The 15501-nt window shown below is 42.2% G+C and overlaps 1 protein-coding gene across 5 annotated transcripts in view; it reads left to right on the forward strand.

Moving 5' to 3' along the window:
• RBPJ (recombination signal binding protein for immunoglobulin kappa J region) overlaps positions 1-14186 on the forward strand; it is a 40576-nt gene extending 26390 nt beyond the window's left edge. For all 5 annotated transcript variants that reach the window (XM_034411308.3, XM_034411311.3, XM_034411309.3 and 2 more), the window contains exons 4-11: positions 238-403; positions 3647-3821; positions 5190-5327; positions 5462-5574; positions 7270-7410; positions 8580-8735; positions 9943-10046; positions 12679-14186. In XM_034411308.3, coding sequence (XP_034267199.2) covers positions 238-403; positions 3647-3821; positions 5190-5327; positions 5462-5574; positions 7270-7410; positions 8580-8735; positions 9943-10046; positions 12679-12994 — 1309 coding nt within the window. In that variant the 3' untranslated portion in view covers positions 12995-14186. The remainder of the gene's footprint in view (positions 1-237; positions 404-3646; positions 3822-5189; positions 5328-5461; positions 5575-7269; positions 7411-8579; positions 8736-9942; positions 10047-12678) is intronic.
• The last annotated feature ends 1315 nt before the right edge of the window (positions 14187-15501 follow it).

Genomic DNA, 15501 nt, shown 5'->3' on the forward strand with positions numbered 1-15501 from the left:
GAAAATAGGGGTAAGGAATATTAAGTATGTTCACTACCTTCAGTTTTTTTTTTAAAAAAAAATATTTTAAAAATCTACAAAAAAATATATCCCTTGCTCAAATTATGTATAATTTTTTTTTCCCCCTTGGTGCCTTTTCCTTTGGAAATGGCATTTTGCGCTGGATACAAATGACTTGGTACCGAAATGGAATGCATGTTCCCGGTGAACCTAACGTCCTGCTCTTTTTGTCTTCAGATTTTTTTGCCCTCCTCCCTGTGTCTATCTTATGGGTAGTGGATGGAAGAAAAAAAAAGAACAAATGGAGCGAGATGGCTGTTCGGAGCAAGACTCTCAACCATGCGCCTTTATTGGGATTGGAAATAGTGACCAAGAGATGCAGCAGTTAAACTTGGAAGGAAAGGTGAGTTGAATGTAACGTATAGTTTGCGAACCTGCTTACCGATATATCATATACATCAGTTCAAGGTGCAGATGCATTAAATTTGGATCTTTGAATCTCGCGGAAGTTGCATAACATTCTCAGAGACTCTTCCCATCCTGCTTACAATCTTTTTGGACTGTTGCCTTCTGGCAGAAGATACAGAACAATTAAAACTCGGACGACACGTTTTCTGAATAGTTTTTATCCCAGAGCTATAATTGCACTCAACAATGAACTAAAGGGCCACCATCAGTGAGCTGTTGGACAGCATTACTTGGTCTGCTGTGTGGATGTTTGGGTGGTTTAGAGGTGGGGAATTTGTGGTGGGTGGGAGTGTGTTTGGGGATTGTTATGTCTGTTGGACCTGGTCTTTGGGTGTTAAGTGAATTTCATTGTATGGGTATACTGTGTATACACGTACAATGACAATAAAGTTATTATTATCTTTATTCATTAAATATGAAACTTAGTCAACTGAACATTCAAAAATGCATCACAAATACCATTGACTGGTGCTAATGGTTGATACTGGTTGCTGCCAGCGTCATAGGTATCAACGAAGTACCTTCTTAAGATGTACGATGTTCCAAGTAGCGCAGTTTTTTGCAGTTCCGCTGGTGTTATTGCAGGAAGCTAGAATTTGCTGATGTTTATTACAAAGTTCTTGAACATGGTACCAAGTGCCCCGATGACAATGGGTATCACTGTTACATGTTTCATCCATAGCCGTGTAGTTTCGATGGCCAGGTTGCGATATTTCATGATTTTTTCCAGTTCTTTTTCTTCAACTCTGGCATCTCCTTGGTACCACGATGTCAATAAATTGAACATTTCGGTTTTCGACAACTGTGATATCTGGCGTGTTGTGTTCCAAGTGATGATCCATCTGTATTTGAAAGTCCCACAAGATCTTCACTGTCTCATTTTCTTATTTTTTTTTTTTTCTAAAAAAAATAAGCGGTTTACAGAGTCAGCATATGCCCCCCCCAACCCCTCCAAACAATCTGAGTCCTCATTTTACCAACCTCGGAAGGATGGAAGGCTGAGGAGTCAACCTTTGAGCCTGGTGAAGAATCAAATTGCTGGCAGTTAAATGCAGAGTTAGCCAGCAATGTTGCATTCTAACCACTGGCCCCTGCCCCCCGCCCCCCATGGCTCAGGATATAGCCCCAAATATCTAGGTGAGCCCAAATGGTGGGGAAGGTTTTAAAGCTCAACTCACAAGGAAGCCAGGTAAAAGGACAAATCTTATAGCCCTTTTCCTTCACCTTTCTGCCCTTCGGATGCTCACCCCGCCACTGAGATAATTAGGAAGAAGAGAATTGACGTTTGCATTTACATTACAGAGAAAAGGAATTACAGTAGAGTACACAAGACACATCAAAAGAATGAAGTAGTGCCAGATGTTTTCCTGGCAGGATCCCTGTGAACTACTTATGGGCAGACAAACGTTTTACCATGAAACTGATTAGGGTCTTGTCAGCATCAGGCAAAGTTTTATCAGCTAGAGGCTAATCAGCTAATTAAGGTTACAGAGCTGAGCTTGTTAACTTGCCAAATGGCAAGTTGGCAATTCTGCGCTGTGGATAAGAGGAGCTTGGAAAGTGATAGCTTGTTTTGGCAATTTGGGATAAATAGGTTCAAACAGGATCGGGTGTATTAACTGATCGTAGGTGAACATGTGCCAGAGAGAGACATTGCCAAGGTCGTGAATATGGACATTGGGTACAGTTTACTTTGTCACCGCCATTGAGCTACAAATAGTCACTGTCTGAGGCAGTCAGTAAGCGAGGATTGCCTGTACCTATATGCTGAACTTTGTTCGTTGAACAAAATGCATACGTCATAGTGATGTTGATACTACTTCCCTTGCTTTCACTCACTGAAAGGGAGTTAGATTACTTGTATTTCTAAATATCCTGTTTTTTTCTGACATTGTCAGCTTAGTTTCTGTCAGCAAAAGGAAATTTCCCTGCCTGTTTATCAGAGAAAATGAAAAGAGAAAATAATCTGGTGGTGAGAGAATGTTCTTTCTGTGGCTTAAGACACTGAGCTTGTCGATCAGAAAGGTCGGCAGTTCGGCGGTTCGAATCCCTAGTACAGGTCTCCTGCGTGAGTAGGGGGTTGGACTAGATGACCTCCAAGGTCCCTTCCAACTCAGTTACTGTTACTTCTTTTGCAGGAATTTTTAAGCATTACACCAAGGGTCCTCAAACTATGGCTTGCGGGTCAGATACGGCCTGCCGACGCAATGTATCTGGCCCACACAGTGGCGGGATTCAGCTCTGCCCCTTGTCCCTCTCCTCCCAGCCACCCCTCATGTGGCTGGCATTTCCTAGCTGATGGGTACATGGGGAGGAGGTGCTCACCTGCCGTGGCTGCCAGCAGGTGGGGGGGTGCAAAGTGGGCAGCACAGCCTCGTGGTCCCTGGCCATCCCGCCACCTGCTGGCAGCCGTGGCAGGCGAGGATTCAAAAGGAGTGGCATCTGGCAAGGTGCAGGTGTCCGGCAAGCAGGGATTCCGCAGCTGGCCCTCATTTTACAGGAAAAGAGTAAAGCAGGAATATGTGTACCCAGTACTTGTAACAAAGTCATTTTATCTTACAAATACTTGATGCTGATCTAGCTCATTCACTTTCTTTTTGTGAAGTTGGGAACACACATGTACTGCATTTTTCGGACTATAAGACACACTTTTTTGTCTCCCAAAAGGGAGTGAAAATATCTGTGTGTCTTATAGACTGAATATTGCTGAAGCCGCCTTACCTGCCGGCCATTTTTTGGCCTCTGTATGCCCCATTTTTGGGGCTTTTTTCAGCCCGTTTTTGAGGCTTTTTTTTTTTTTGGCTCATTTTTCCAGAAAAAAGCCTCGGAAACGGGCCAAAAAAAGCCTCGGAAATGGGCCAAAAAAAAAATCTTGAAAAGGGGCAGAAAAAAGGCCCGAAAATAGGTTGCACGGAAGTCAAAAACTTTTTGTTGTTATTTTCTTCTTCTAAATTTAGGGGCGTCCTATAGTCCGAAAAATACGGTACTTGCAATTCTCACCATGCTGTTAACTTTTTTTTTCTGAAATGCAATAAACTGGAGCCATATCCTGTTTGAATTTTCAAATTGGTTAATTTAACAATACTACTGAAATCGTCCAATTGGTATATCTAGGCATAATTACCTTTAACAGGGCTTCATTGGAAAATACTAAATTACTGTCTCTTTTTATCCACAGAACTATTGCACAGCTAAAACTTTGTACATATCAGACTCTGACAAGCGAAAGCACTTCATGTTATCCGTAAAAATGTTCTATGGCAATAGCGACGATATCGGTGTTTTCCTTAGTAAACGGATCAAAGTCATCTCCAAGCCTTCGAAAAAGAAACAATCGCTGAAAAATGCAGACTGTAAGTATTGGCAGGCCAGCTTCATTGACTGTGGTCTGTGTTTCACATATGTGCTGTGAGTTTGTGAGTTTTCCATTCATCTCTTAAAGAATGTGGCCTTTGGTAGAGCAATCCCGTTATAAAATAACTTACAGGCATTACAACAAAGAAAGTATTTGATTTCAGCTTCCAGCAATCTCAGGAGTGAGAGAGAGAAGGGGGCAACAATTGTATGCATTGTGTTTTTGAGATTACTGTATTATTCAGAGTATGACGCACTTCCCCCTCCCCCCAAAAGAGGGTGAAAATTTGGGTGCGTCTTATACACCGAATGTAGCCCCGTCCATCCCCCGGCCCCCACCCTTTGGCCTCTGCCTCCCAGCAATTTACAGCAAACAGCCCGTTTCAGCTTCAGCACAGCCTGGTTAGCACAAGCAGCTGATTGTCGGTTGGATTGGCCTCCTGACCCTCAGCTGTTTCAGGCTGCAGGGATTGCCATTGCCTATTGCTGCGCGCCCCATTTGCTGCAAGGAGGCAAATTTATTTATTTATTTATTTAATTATTTAATTTGATTTATATGCCGCCCTTCTCCGGAGACTCAGGGCGGCTTACAATGCGCTAAGCAATAGCCTTCATTCTTTTGTATATTTATACAAAGTCAGCTTATTGCCCCCACAACTGGGTCCTCAATTTACCTACCTTAGAAAGGATGGAAGGCTGAGTCAACCTTGAGCCTTGGCGAGATTCGAACCTGCAGTAATTGCAGGCAGCTGGTCTTAATAACAGGGTGCTTTAGACCACTGTACTACCAAGGCTCCTTTTTTTGCTGGGAGGCAGAAGCAGATTTCTTTTTCTTGTTTTCCTCCCCATAAAAGGTAGGTGCGTCTTATAGTCCAGAGTGTCTTATACTCCGGAAAATATGGTACCCGATTAAAGAGGGTAACAATATTTTAAAACAGGGTTGTCCAACCTTAGCCACTGTTTAAGATCTGTGGATTTCAACTCCGAGAATTCTCCAGCCAGTACAAGGAATTCTGGAAGTTGAAATCCCACAAGAAGCTTCTGGGACAATTCTGGGGATTGAAGTCTAGGTTTTAAAGTTGTCAAGGTTGGACACCCCTGTTTTAAAGCATGCGTCAAATTTAAGATAATCTCTAAAGATAAACAGCTAAAAGGATAACATTCTAGAGTAGTTTATTCTATTTTTATTTTTTTATTGACTGTGACTAGGACAGGAGATTCTCTGCTGAGTGTAAAAAAAAAAAAAAGCTGGAAGAAACTTGCATTTTCAGATTAGTAGAAGTGCTGATTTCATTGCCAGCACATCTTTCCTGTCTAAGGCTAAAGCTGGTATATTAAAGGCTCTGTTTTTGTTTTTTCTCCTGCAGTATGTATTGCATCAGGGACAAAAGTGGCACTGTTTAATAGACTTAGGTCCCAAACAGTTAGCACCAGATATTTGCACGTAGAAGGAGGGAACTTCCATGCCAGCTCACAACAATGGGGAGCATTTTACATTCATCTCTGTGAGTAAAACTGAAACCTCTCTGTGTGTGTTTTGTGTAATCTTTCCTGAGTTTGGGAAACTGGTAGCATTATGCTTTCTTTTGGAACGGATTCAAGTTTGCCCGGGATGCTGATATATCTCTTTCCTCTGCAGTGGACGATGATGAATCCGAAGGAGAGGAGTTCACAGTCCGAGATGGCTATATCCATTATGGCCAGACGGTCAAACTTGTTTGTTCAGTTACTGGCATGGCGCTCCCAAGATTGGTACATTTTACATTTTCAGTATATCTGCTCCTGAATCATTTTTTAAAAATAATATTTTGTTAAAATGTAGAGGTTTTGGAATAGTGTTTGAGGGATAATACTGTTGTGGTCTGCCACAGCCTGCGGAGCTGGCAGCGGAGTCGGACAGTAAGGAGGCTGGGGAGGACAATGAGCCAGGCCTGGAGTCTGGGGAAGGCTCAGATGAGGGCTCTGCGTCGGAGGCAGAGATGGGGCCAGGACCTCTGGGAGTTCTGCGCAGACTCCAGAGCCTCCAGAGTCGGACATCAGAGAGGCAGAGGAACAGGGGAAGCCTGTTCCCAGTGTGCGCATGCGCAAAGCTGCCAGAAGGCAAGAACAGTTAAAACAAAAGGGACAACTCGGGAGTAAGGCTTGGAGATGATTGGCCCCTCCCATAAGACATAAAGGAAGACCAAAGGCACATGGGCCTTTGCAGGAAGCAACGTTGTAGATGGTGTCAGTTTGTACTTTGAAGCTCCGTTTTTGACAGTGTTTCTGTGTGGCCTTGCCAAGATAATTGCCAATTAGGTCTTTGGCAGCATGTCAAAGAAGATAAAGTGGGTGTTTACCAGCCTTATCCGAAGGACTGTGGCAGACTTCTGTTGGACTATTTATAAACTCTTGGTGATTCAGCACGTGCTGTGAATGAAAGGAATTCACAGCTGTTAAAATAAAAAAAGGTGGGGGTTTGGGACTAATTGTATGCTTTTTACTATATCAGGAAGCCTAGATCAGAACACTATCAGAGTTGGCAAGCAGGCAGCCAAACTACTATTCTGCAATAGCATTGTAGTGCCTGTCTAATGTAACATCACCTACACACTAATAATAATAATAATATTATTATAATGACAATCCAAACTTCTGACTTTGCAATGACGAAGTTGAAACTGTTTCACATTTAATATGTGAGTACAGCAAAATCGTCCAAATTGATTACAAGGCTAGACATGACCAAGTTGCTAAATTAATCCACCAGTCATTATGTAAAAAATACGACTTAACCTGTATCTGAAAAGCCATGGGAACATAAAGTGGAAAAAGTTGTCGAAAATGAGAAGGGGAAGATCTTGTTGGACTTTCGAATACAGACAGATCGTCATTTGGAACACAACACGCCAGACATCGCAGTTGCCAAAATCCAAAGCATACAATTTATTGATATTGCTGTACCAAGAAACGCCAGAGTCGAAGAAAAAGAACGGAAGAAAACCATGAAATATTGCAGCCTGGCCACTGAAACTATGGATTATGGATGAAACATGTAACAGTGATACCCATTGTCATCTTGGTACCATGTCCAATAATTTTACAAAACACATCAAGAAATTGCAGCTTCCTGCAATAACACCAGTGGAACTGCAAAAAAACTCTGCTACTCAGAACATTGTACATTTTAAGAAGATACTTGGTTGATACCTGGGATGTTGGCAGCAACCCATATCAACCATCAACCAGTCAGTGGTATTTGTGATACATTTTTAAATGTTCAGTTGACTGAGTTTCATGTTTAATGAATACGAAATGATAATAAATAATCACACTTCCTTAGCAACAGTTTTGAAATCCATTGCCAACTGATAATACATGAGGAAATAGCCATCCAAAGTGATACATTCATGATATTGTTGTTTTTTAAAAAAACTTTCTAAATATTGAACTGTTATTTATTGACAGATAATACGGAAAGTGGACAAACAAACCGCTTTGCTAGATGCAGATGATCCAGTATCCCAGCTCCATAAGTGTGCGTTCTACCTTAAAGATACTGAACGAATGTACTTGTGCCTTTCCCAAGAGCGAATTATCCAATTTCAAGTAAGTTTTTGACATATTAGTATAGTATACGTTGTTTTGTGATCTTTTGACAGTGGGCATGTCTAAAAACTAGCACCATGGGGACTGTAGCATATACTCCAGCTTTTTGGTAACTCCTCCTCTTAAAATGGCGTGGCATGGCAATAGGGTTTATATTTACAATACTGTAGTACTGTATATTTTACTTGCAGATGGCATCTTAAGGTGAGAGAGGGCCACTCCTCCTTATTTCCTGCCATATATTTTAGCATAAATATATATTTATATATATAAAGGGAAGTCTTGGAAAAGAAGCTTCAGGGTTTTGATAGGAAGAGACGAGACCACCAAGAGAATTTGTTCAGAAAAAGGCAAGTCTGAAGAGAATACCGTATTTTTTGGAGTATAAGACGTACTTCCTCCCCCTTCCCTAAAAGAGGGTGAAAATTTGGAAAATTATACACCGAATGTAGCCAAAAATGCGAGGCACGGAGGAGGCGATGGTCTGCGGCAGTCCCTGCAGGCTGGAACAGCTGATTGGGGGTATTCTGGGAGGCCAATTGACCCACCATTCAGCTGCTCGTGCTGAATCAGGCTGAAATAATATGCTGAAGCTGACCTGGCTGTTCGCTATTTGTTGCAAGGATGTGTCAGAGTTTGCATCAGCAATCAAATCCAGAAAGCACACACAAGTAACTGATTCAGCAGGATTCAATAACTTCTCTTTATATATAATATAACACATGAAGTAAATATACAATACCAAAAGCAGGTTTTCCAACGTGGTAATAAATACAAGCAAAACACAAGCAGAGGAGAGGAGTTTCAGTTTCAGAGATGCAGCTTTAGTGAGCTAAGCCTCGCCCAGGCTCCTTGCTGTCTCCTTCCTTGTTGCTCACACAGCAAATACTATTTCAGTTTCCAAACAGCCCTCAACTCTCTCACACACTGACAGGATGCTAGCCAGATGAATACTGATGGATGCTGGTAGGCAGAGGCAGAATTTTTTTTTTCTTATTTTCCTCCCCAAAAACTAAGGTGCGTCTTATACTCCGGAGCGTCTTATACTCCGAAAAATACGGTATATAGGGCTGTGTCTGCATTTTGGACCTGATGTCTTATTGAAAGCCTCTGCTGTTGTATTATTTACGCTCTCTCAAGTGTCTGGCAATTTTTTTTTTTTAAAAAAGGCCACTCCATGCCCCAAAGAACCAAATAAAGAGATGATTAATGATGGAGCTTCATGGACAATCATTAGCACAGATAAAGCAGAATATACATTTTATGAGGGCATGGGACCAGTCCATGCTCCTGTAACACCTGTGCCTGTTGTAGAAAGTCTTCAGGTAAGCCAGAATTTTCTTTCTAACTATTCCTGCTTGAACACAGCGTATAATAGAGATAGAATAGAATGACAGAGTTGGGAGGGACCTTGGAGGTCTTCTGCTCCAATCCCCTGCTTAGGCAGGAAACTCTACACCACTTTAGACAAATGGTTATCCAACATCTTAAAAACCTAGCCATTTATTTGGTTGGTTGGTTGTCCCCTATGCTCTGAAAATATTTAGCGGAACTTGCATCTTTAGGCATTCAGAAATATACGTAGAGGGAACCAAATCTATGACATGGTGTTTGTATTTACTAAACATAAGGAAAAGTTTCCTCTCTCTTTTGCAAAATGTTATTTGGGCATTCCAGTTAAAGAAAGAAATAGTCTTATTTCTTATTTCAAAGATATGAGAGTACATGAGAGTGACTTGGAAGTGAAGGGTGGATAGGGAAGAGATGCTGGCTAGGGGACAATCAGATTAGAGGGGGCTTAGCCTTCAGCTAAATAATGGGCAGAGAAAGAGACTCAGAAAAACAATCTCAACTACTCAAGCTGTGAAAAAGATAGCAGGAGATTTTGTGCTATCAGGCTTAACAAGATTCTATTAATGTAAAAGTAAAAAGGCTTTAAAGGAGTCCCTGCGGGTTTTACTCCGCTAGTTGTTGCAGACTCTCAGGGGTGGCGCTCATCTCCGTTTCAAGGCTATTGAGCAAGCGCCATCTTAAGAGATTTCCGCAGTCATGTGGCCAGCATGATGTCGTAAAGCACTGTTGCCTTCCCACCAAAGTGGTACCTATTTATCTGCTCGCATTTGCCTGCTTTCAAACTGCTGGGTTTGCAGAGCTGAGGCGAGGACGGGAGCTCACCCGTCGTGTGGCACTCGGGTCTCGAGCCTGGGCTGCCACCTTTCCAGCTGACAAGCCCAGCACCTTAACGGCTGAGTCATCGTGCCACCCTCTATTAATGTAGCCTTATAAAAAAAAGCACAATTAGCTCATTTGGTTGTGTTTTCTGTCTGGTCTACCTGGGACGCCTGATAGCCTTTTTACATATTCAACTGGTAAGGGTGAAAATTTCCCTTTGGAAGATTCAGCTGTCTCACCCCCCACTCCCTTCCAAAAAAAACTCCATTGATTCAAATAGGGTTCCCTGAAATCACTGCGTTTTTGTGCTTGTCTCCCACGATAAACATAGTTCATTATCTTTCCTTTTATTTTCACAAGCTCAATGGTGGTGGAGATGTAGCAATGCTGGAACTAACCGGGCAGAACTTCACTCCAAATTTGCGAGTCTGGTTTGGGGATGTGGAAGCTGAAACGATGTACAGGTGTTGTATAACCTTTGCAATGTTAATGTAACTCCTGAGTGCTTGTTGGGGACTCTGTAAAGGGAAGACATTCATCAATCATCCATTCGCCTAACTCAGGTGTCTGCAACCTTCAACACTGAAAGAGCCATTTGGAACCGTTTCCCACAGGAAAAAAAACAAAACACCGGGAGCCACAAAACCTGGGTGGGCGTGGCCAACTCCACGTCACTCCCATCCAGTCACATGACCCCCCCTAGCCACGCCTACACAGCCAGTCATTACGGCAGAGAACTGGTTGTTAAAAAACACCAGGAACCACAAAACTCTTTTCTCTCTTACTCTCTCCCCCCCCTCTATATCTCTCTCCCCCTCTCTATCTTCCACTCTCTCCTCCTCTCTCTGTCTCTGTCTCTATCTCCCCCTCTCTATCTCCCTTCTCTCTCTGTGTATATCTATGTTTCTCTCTCTCCCTCTCTCTGTATCTCTCGGATTTCAAAGGCCAAGCGAGGAGTGACTGGGAGGGAGGGCGAGGGGTGGGGCCAGCTATTGATGGGACAGGGAACCGCACCAGAGGGCCAAAAGAGCCGCATGAGGCTCTGGAGCCGTGGGTTGCCGACCCCTGATAATAAAATAATAAATTTACATGAATTTCCACACAAGTAATCCTCAACCCTACGGCCACAGTTAAGCCTGGAATTATGGTAGTAAGTTGTGTTGGTCATTAAGTAGGTTTTTGTCACCCAATTTTACAGCCTTTCTTTTTTTTTCCAGCGCTCATTTAAGCAAATGCCATAGTGGTTAAGCAAATTTGTTGTCTGCAATAACCATTTTTTTTTTTTTTTTTTGCAGAAAGTAAACAGTTTTTCACAAGAAATCTAAATCTCTGTCCTCATTGCAGCAATACGCAGGACAATCGCGCAAAATAATTTTTCAGTTTCTACATAGCCAGAGATTGTAAACAAGACAATTTCTTTACAAAGGAGCCCTAGTGGCACGGTAGTTAGAATGCAGTACTGGAGGCTGACTCTGCCCACAGCCTGGAGTTCGATCCTGACAGGGCTCAAGGTTGACTCAGCCTTCTATCCTGCCGAGGTCGGTAAAACAAGGACCCAGATTGTTGGAGGCAAGAGGATGACTCTGTAAACCACTTAGAAAGGGCTGTAAAGCACTGTGAAGCGGTATATAAGTCTATTGGCCTTCCTTCCTTCCTTCCTTCCTTCCTTCCTTCCTTCCTTCCTTCCTTCCTTCCTCCCTCCCTCCCTCCCTCCCTCCCTCCCTCTCTCCCTCCCTCCCTCTGGTTAGAATGCAGTATTGCAGGCTAGCTCTGCCAACTGCCAGCAGTTCGATCCTGACCAGCTCAAGATTGACTCAGCCTTCTATCCTTCCGAGGTTGGTAAAATGAGGACCCAAATTGTTGGGGGCAAGAGGCTGACTCTCTAAACCATTTAGAACGGTCTATGAAGCACCGTGAAGTAGTACATAAATCTAAAGTGCTAAAATGCTGCAAATTTATTGTGCAATACATGCCGGTGGGGGAGAAAACTTTTGATTATCTTGCGGTTGAATTCATTTATTTATTTAGAAAATTTATATTGCTGCCTATTCACCCATGGCGACTCAAGGCGGCTTAAAGGTAAAGGTAAAGGTTCCCCTCATACATATGTGCTAGTTGTTCCTGACTCTAGGGGGCAGTGCTCATCTCTGTTTCAAAGCTGAAGAGCCAGCGCTGTCCGAAGATGTCTCCGTGGTCATGTGGCCGACATGACCAAACACCAAAGGCGCATGGAATGCTGTTACCTTCCCACCAAAGGTGGTCCCTATTTTTCTACTTGCATTTTTTTTTTTACATGCTTTCAAACTGCTAGGTTGGCAGAAGCTGGGACAAGTAATGGGAGCTCATCCCATTACGCGGCACTAGGGATTCAAACCGCTGAACTGCCGACCTTTCGATCGAGAAGCTCGGCGTCTTAGCGACTTTTTATTTTTAAATTTGATTTATATGCCGCCCTTCTCTGGAGACTCAGGGCGGCTTACAATGCGTTAAGCAATAACCTTCATCCTTTTGTATATTTATACAAAGTCAGCTTATTGCCCCCACAAACTGGGTCCTCAATTTACCTACCTTAGAAAGGATGGAAGGCTGAGTCAACCTTGAGCCTGGTGAGATTCGAACTTACAGTAATTGCAGACAGCTGGTGTTAATCACAATGCTATCAGTCTGCTGAGCCACCGCGTCCCTTCAAGAGGTGTTCCTTCAAAAGGCGGCTTACAGGAATATAAAAACATCCTATATATATATATATATATATGTTTTCTCAGGTTTTCGCGGGTGTTTGTATGTAGGTCTTTGGTTATTCGGGTCTTCTCCCACGTAAAATTGGAAGTGTCTTGGTGACGTTTCGACGAAGTCTCATTCGTCATCTTCAGGCTGGTGTTCTCGGCTTCTCACATTGCTCCTGGAAGCACGAAGCCGAGAACACCAGCCTGAAGATGACGAATGAGACTTCGTCGAAACGTCGCCAAGACACTTCCAATTTTACGTGGGAGAAGACCCGAATAACCAAAGACCTACATATATATATGTATATGAGATGTTACGGCAGATGGTTTTCCTGAGGGAAGTTCATGTCTTCTTCCGCTTCTTTCCTAGATGCGCCGAAAGCATGCTGTGTGTCGTCCCGGATATCTCTGCATTCCGGGAAGGATGGCGGTGGGTCCGTCAGCCCGTCCAGGTCCCGGTCACGTTAGTGCGCAACGATGGCATCATTTACTCCACCAGCCTTACCTTCACCTACACCCCAGAGCCCGGACCCCGACCGCACTGCAGTGCCGCCGGGGCCATCCTCCGAGCCAACTCAAGCCTCCTGGCCTCCAGCGAATCGAACACAAACAGTGAGGGAAGTTACACAAACGTCAGCACAAACCCCGCCAGCGTCACATCATCAACGGCTACCGTGGTTTCCTAACCGCTGCTCTTCTTTGGACGGAACTTCTTTTTTTAAAAAAAAAATATATATATATACTTTTTCAAGTGCTTCAAACAATGAAACCTGAACAACTTTTGTGGTTTCCCGAGGGGAAGAAGGAGACAGAAAAGGAAAAAAAAATAATAATAATGCAACCCCTCCATATGCCGCCGTATGAACTTTTATCACCTACAAGTGCTGATCTCAATTCGAAGCCACAATAAAAAATGAAATGCGTTGTGGGGGGCGGGCCCAGCACCCCCTTTATGGGAAAAAAAAATATATCTATTTTTAGTTGTCTCTTTAAAAATGGACCCGTAACTACAGTTAAACCGAAAGTGGCTGAGATTCAAATGGAACTAGTAAACATGGTTTTTATGGACCAAGGAATACTTTAGTAGAGAAAAAGGTACATTTTCACCATGCCTTTTGTATCACAACATATAGTACGCTTTTGTTACCAAATAGTTTATATATTATTATTATTATTATTTTCCTCCTCTTGAGCATTTGCTCTGAAGTATATTCAGGTTCCAAGCCTGTCCATGCTTGTATAATCTAATTATCATATTCTTCCATATATTTGCGCGGTCTGTGACTGGAACCGTTGCATTTTTTTTAAAAAAAAAAAACCCGAAGTCTTGTGACTTTTTATGAACTGAATTCTGATTTTTTTTTTCTCTCCAGCAAGTAGAACCTTGTAAAGGCCAGCATATTTTTTTTAAGAGTTATATGAAGTTTGTGCAAAAAGCTTTAAACACATGCCTCTGCCTTGCCTGCAATACATACATGCAACGTATGTTGACTAGAGTTCCTCTCGTTTCCCCACCGTTGTGCATCGTTCTTATTTTGTGTTTCTCTCTCTCTCTCTTTTTTTTTTTTAAGAAAAAAAAAATTGTATTTATAATGTTGATTCCTGAGGTTTTTAACATTAGAAATGTGGCCTCTTGTGCAGTTATTCGAACTGCCCTTGTGTTTTAATGTACGTGAGTGTTTTTTTAAAAGGATTTGTTCTTCCCTTTTCACCATCAATACATGCCTCAGAAAAAAAAAAAATATTGTCAGGATTTTGTCAGGATTTTGTTTTGTTTTTATTATTATTATTATTATTTTTGGCTACCCCTGTACATAATTTGCTATTAATTGTAAGTTAAGTGTGTGTGTATGTGTGCGTGTGCATAATTTGATTTTTTTTAAAAAAAAAATAAGAAAACCTAGTCTGCTCCCAATAACATTATCCGGCTTTTTTCTGTCATTGGCAGACGCCAGCATTCGCTTCAAAAATGGGTCACAATTGTCGGATGCTCCCCTTTATTTTTATATTGGGAATTGTGAGAAATTACCCTCGCTCTCCTCCCATCATTTTAATGAACTAATTATGTCCATGTATTATTTTTTTCCCCCCTTCCTGTCAGTTAAAGAGATTGTCCCCTAGTAATTTCTGATTGCGGAAGCGCTGATGTGGGCTGTTCTCCCCTCAAATCGTTTCTCCGTTGCATGTTAAATCAGCACCAAATGACACCACCGTTTTCTTCTAAAGCCATTGAGGTTTAAAACAGCAGAGAGGCCTGCTGAGAATGGGCCCAGTGCGGCCGCCATATTTAAAAACCTGTGCATTTAATGGGGGAGTCAGTTCATTCCCAACATCGGTGTCGTTGCTTTGTAGCATTTTGGAATATGCTTAAAGAAAGGGTTCCTTGGTATTGAAAAGTTTTTTTTCCCCCTCTGACCGAAGCTGTTTGTAAGAAGTATCCGAAGAATTCCAAAACTTGGATCAAGGATCCCACGAGTTTTAGCTTCCATTGAGTGGAGTCTTCTTGAAACGATGTGTTTTTAGAAATCTAGTGGCTTGATGGCTTTGATGGATAAGTAGATGATCCAGAAGTTTAAGTGCTGAGCCTAGTTACGTGGATCTTATATAAATACATTGGCAGATTCTCCAATGCCAGAACGGGGGGAAAAAAATTCATTGCACTTGACTTGCACTCAGTTTTGGTTCTTGATTAGGAATTTGCCACCTGCTGTCTTTATCCTTCTCTCCTTGGGATAATTGATTTTAAATAAATTATAAATTTTATTTGCAAGCAAAGAATTAGGATCATCAGAGTTTAGTCCCATTTTCTTCCCCCTGTCATAAAAGGTGATATCCTTTATTCATTATAAATCTTCATTGTTCCATAAACGGAAGACTTTTTAAGTACGGTAGCCGATGTTGGAACTTCGTAAAGAGCAGCCTTTGTGTGCAAAGGCAAACAACATGAACGATTTCCACACACAAATCTACAGTTTTAGTTTACTGCCGCTAACTTCTTCGCTTCTTCTCCCATTTAAAGGCTGTTTAGTTCAAGGCTGCAGCTGCTAAGCACAGTTGATCAATTCAATGCCACTATCGAAAAAAATAATAATAATAGGCTTTTATTTCCAACCACAGTTCACTCTGCATGCTGTTTTTTTTTCCATGCCATTTAATCATTTCCAAATAACACACTTGTTAATTTTGGGTTCTT

Source organism: Pantherophis guttatus, chromosome 8 (assembly GCF_059756535.1).
Source record: "Pantherophis guttatus breed Tessera chromosome 8, ASM5975653v1, whole genome shotgun sequence".
Taxonomy (NCBI): domain Eukaryota; kingdom Metazoa; phylum Chordata; class Lepidosauria; order Squamata; family Colubridae; genus Pantherophis; species Pantherophis guttatus.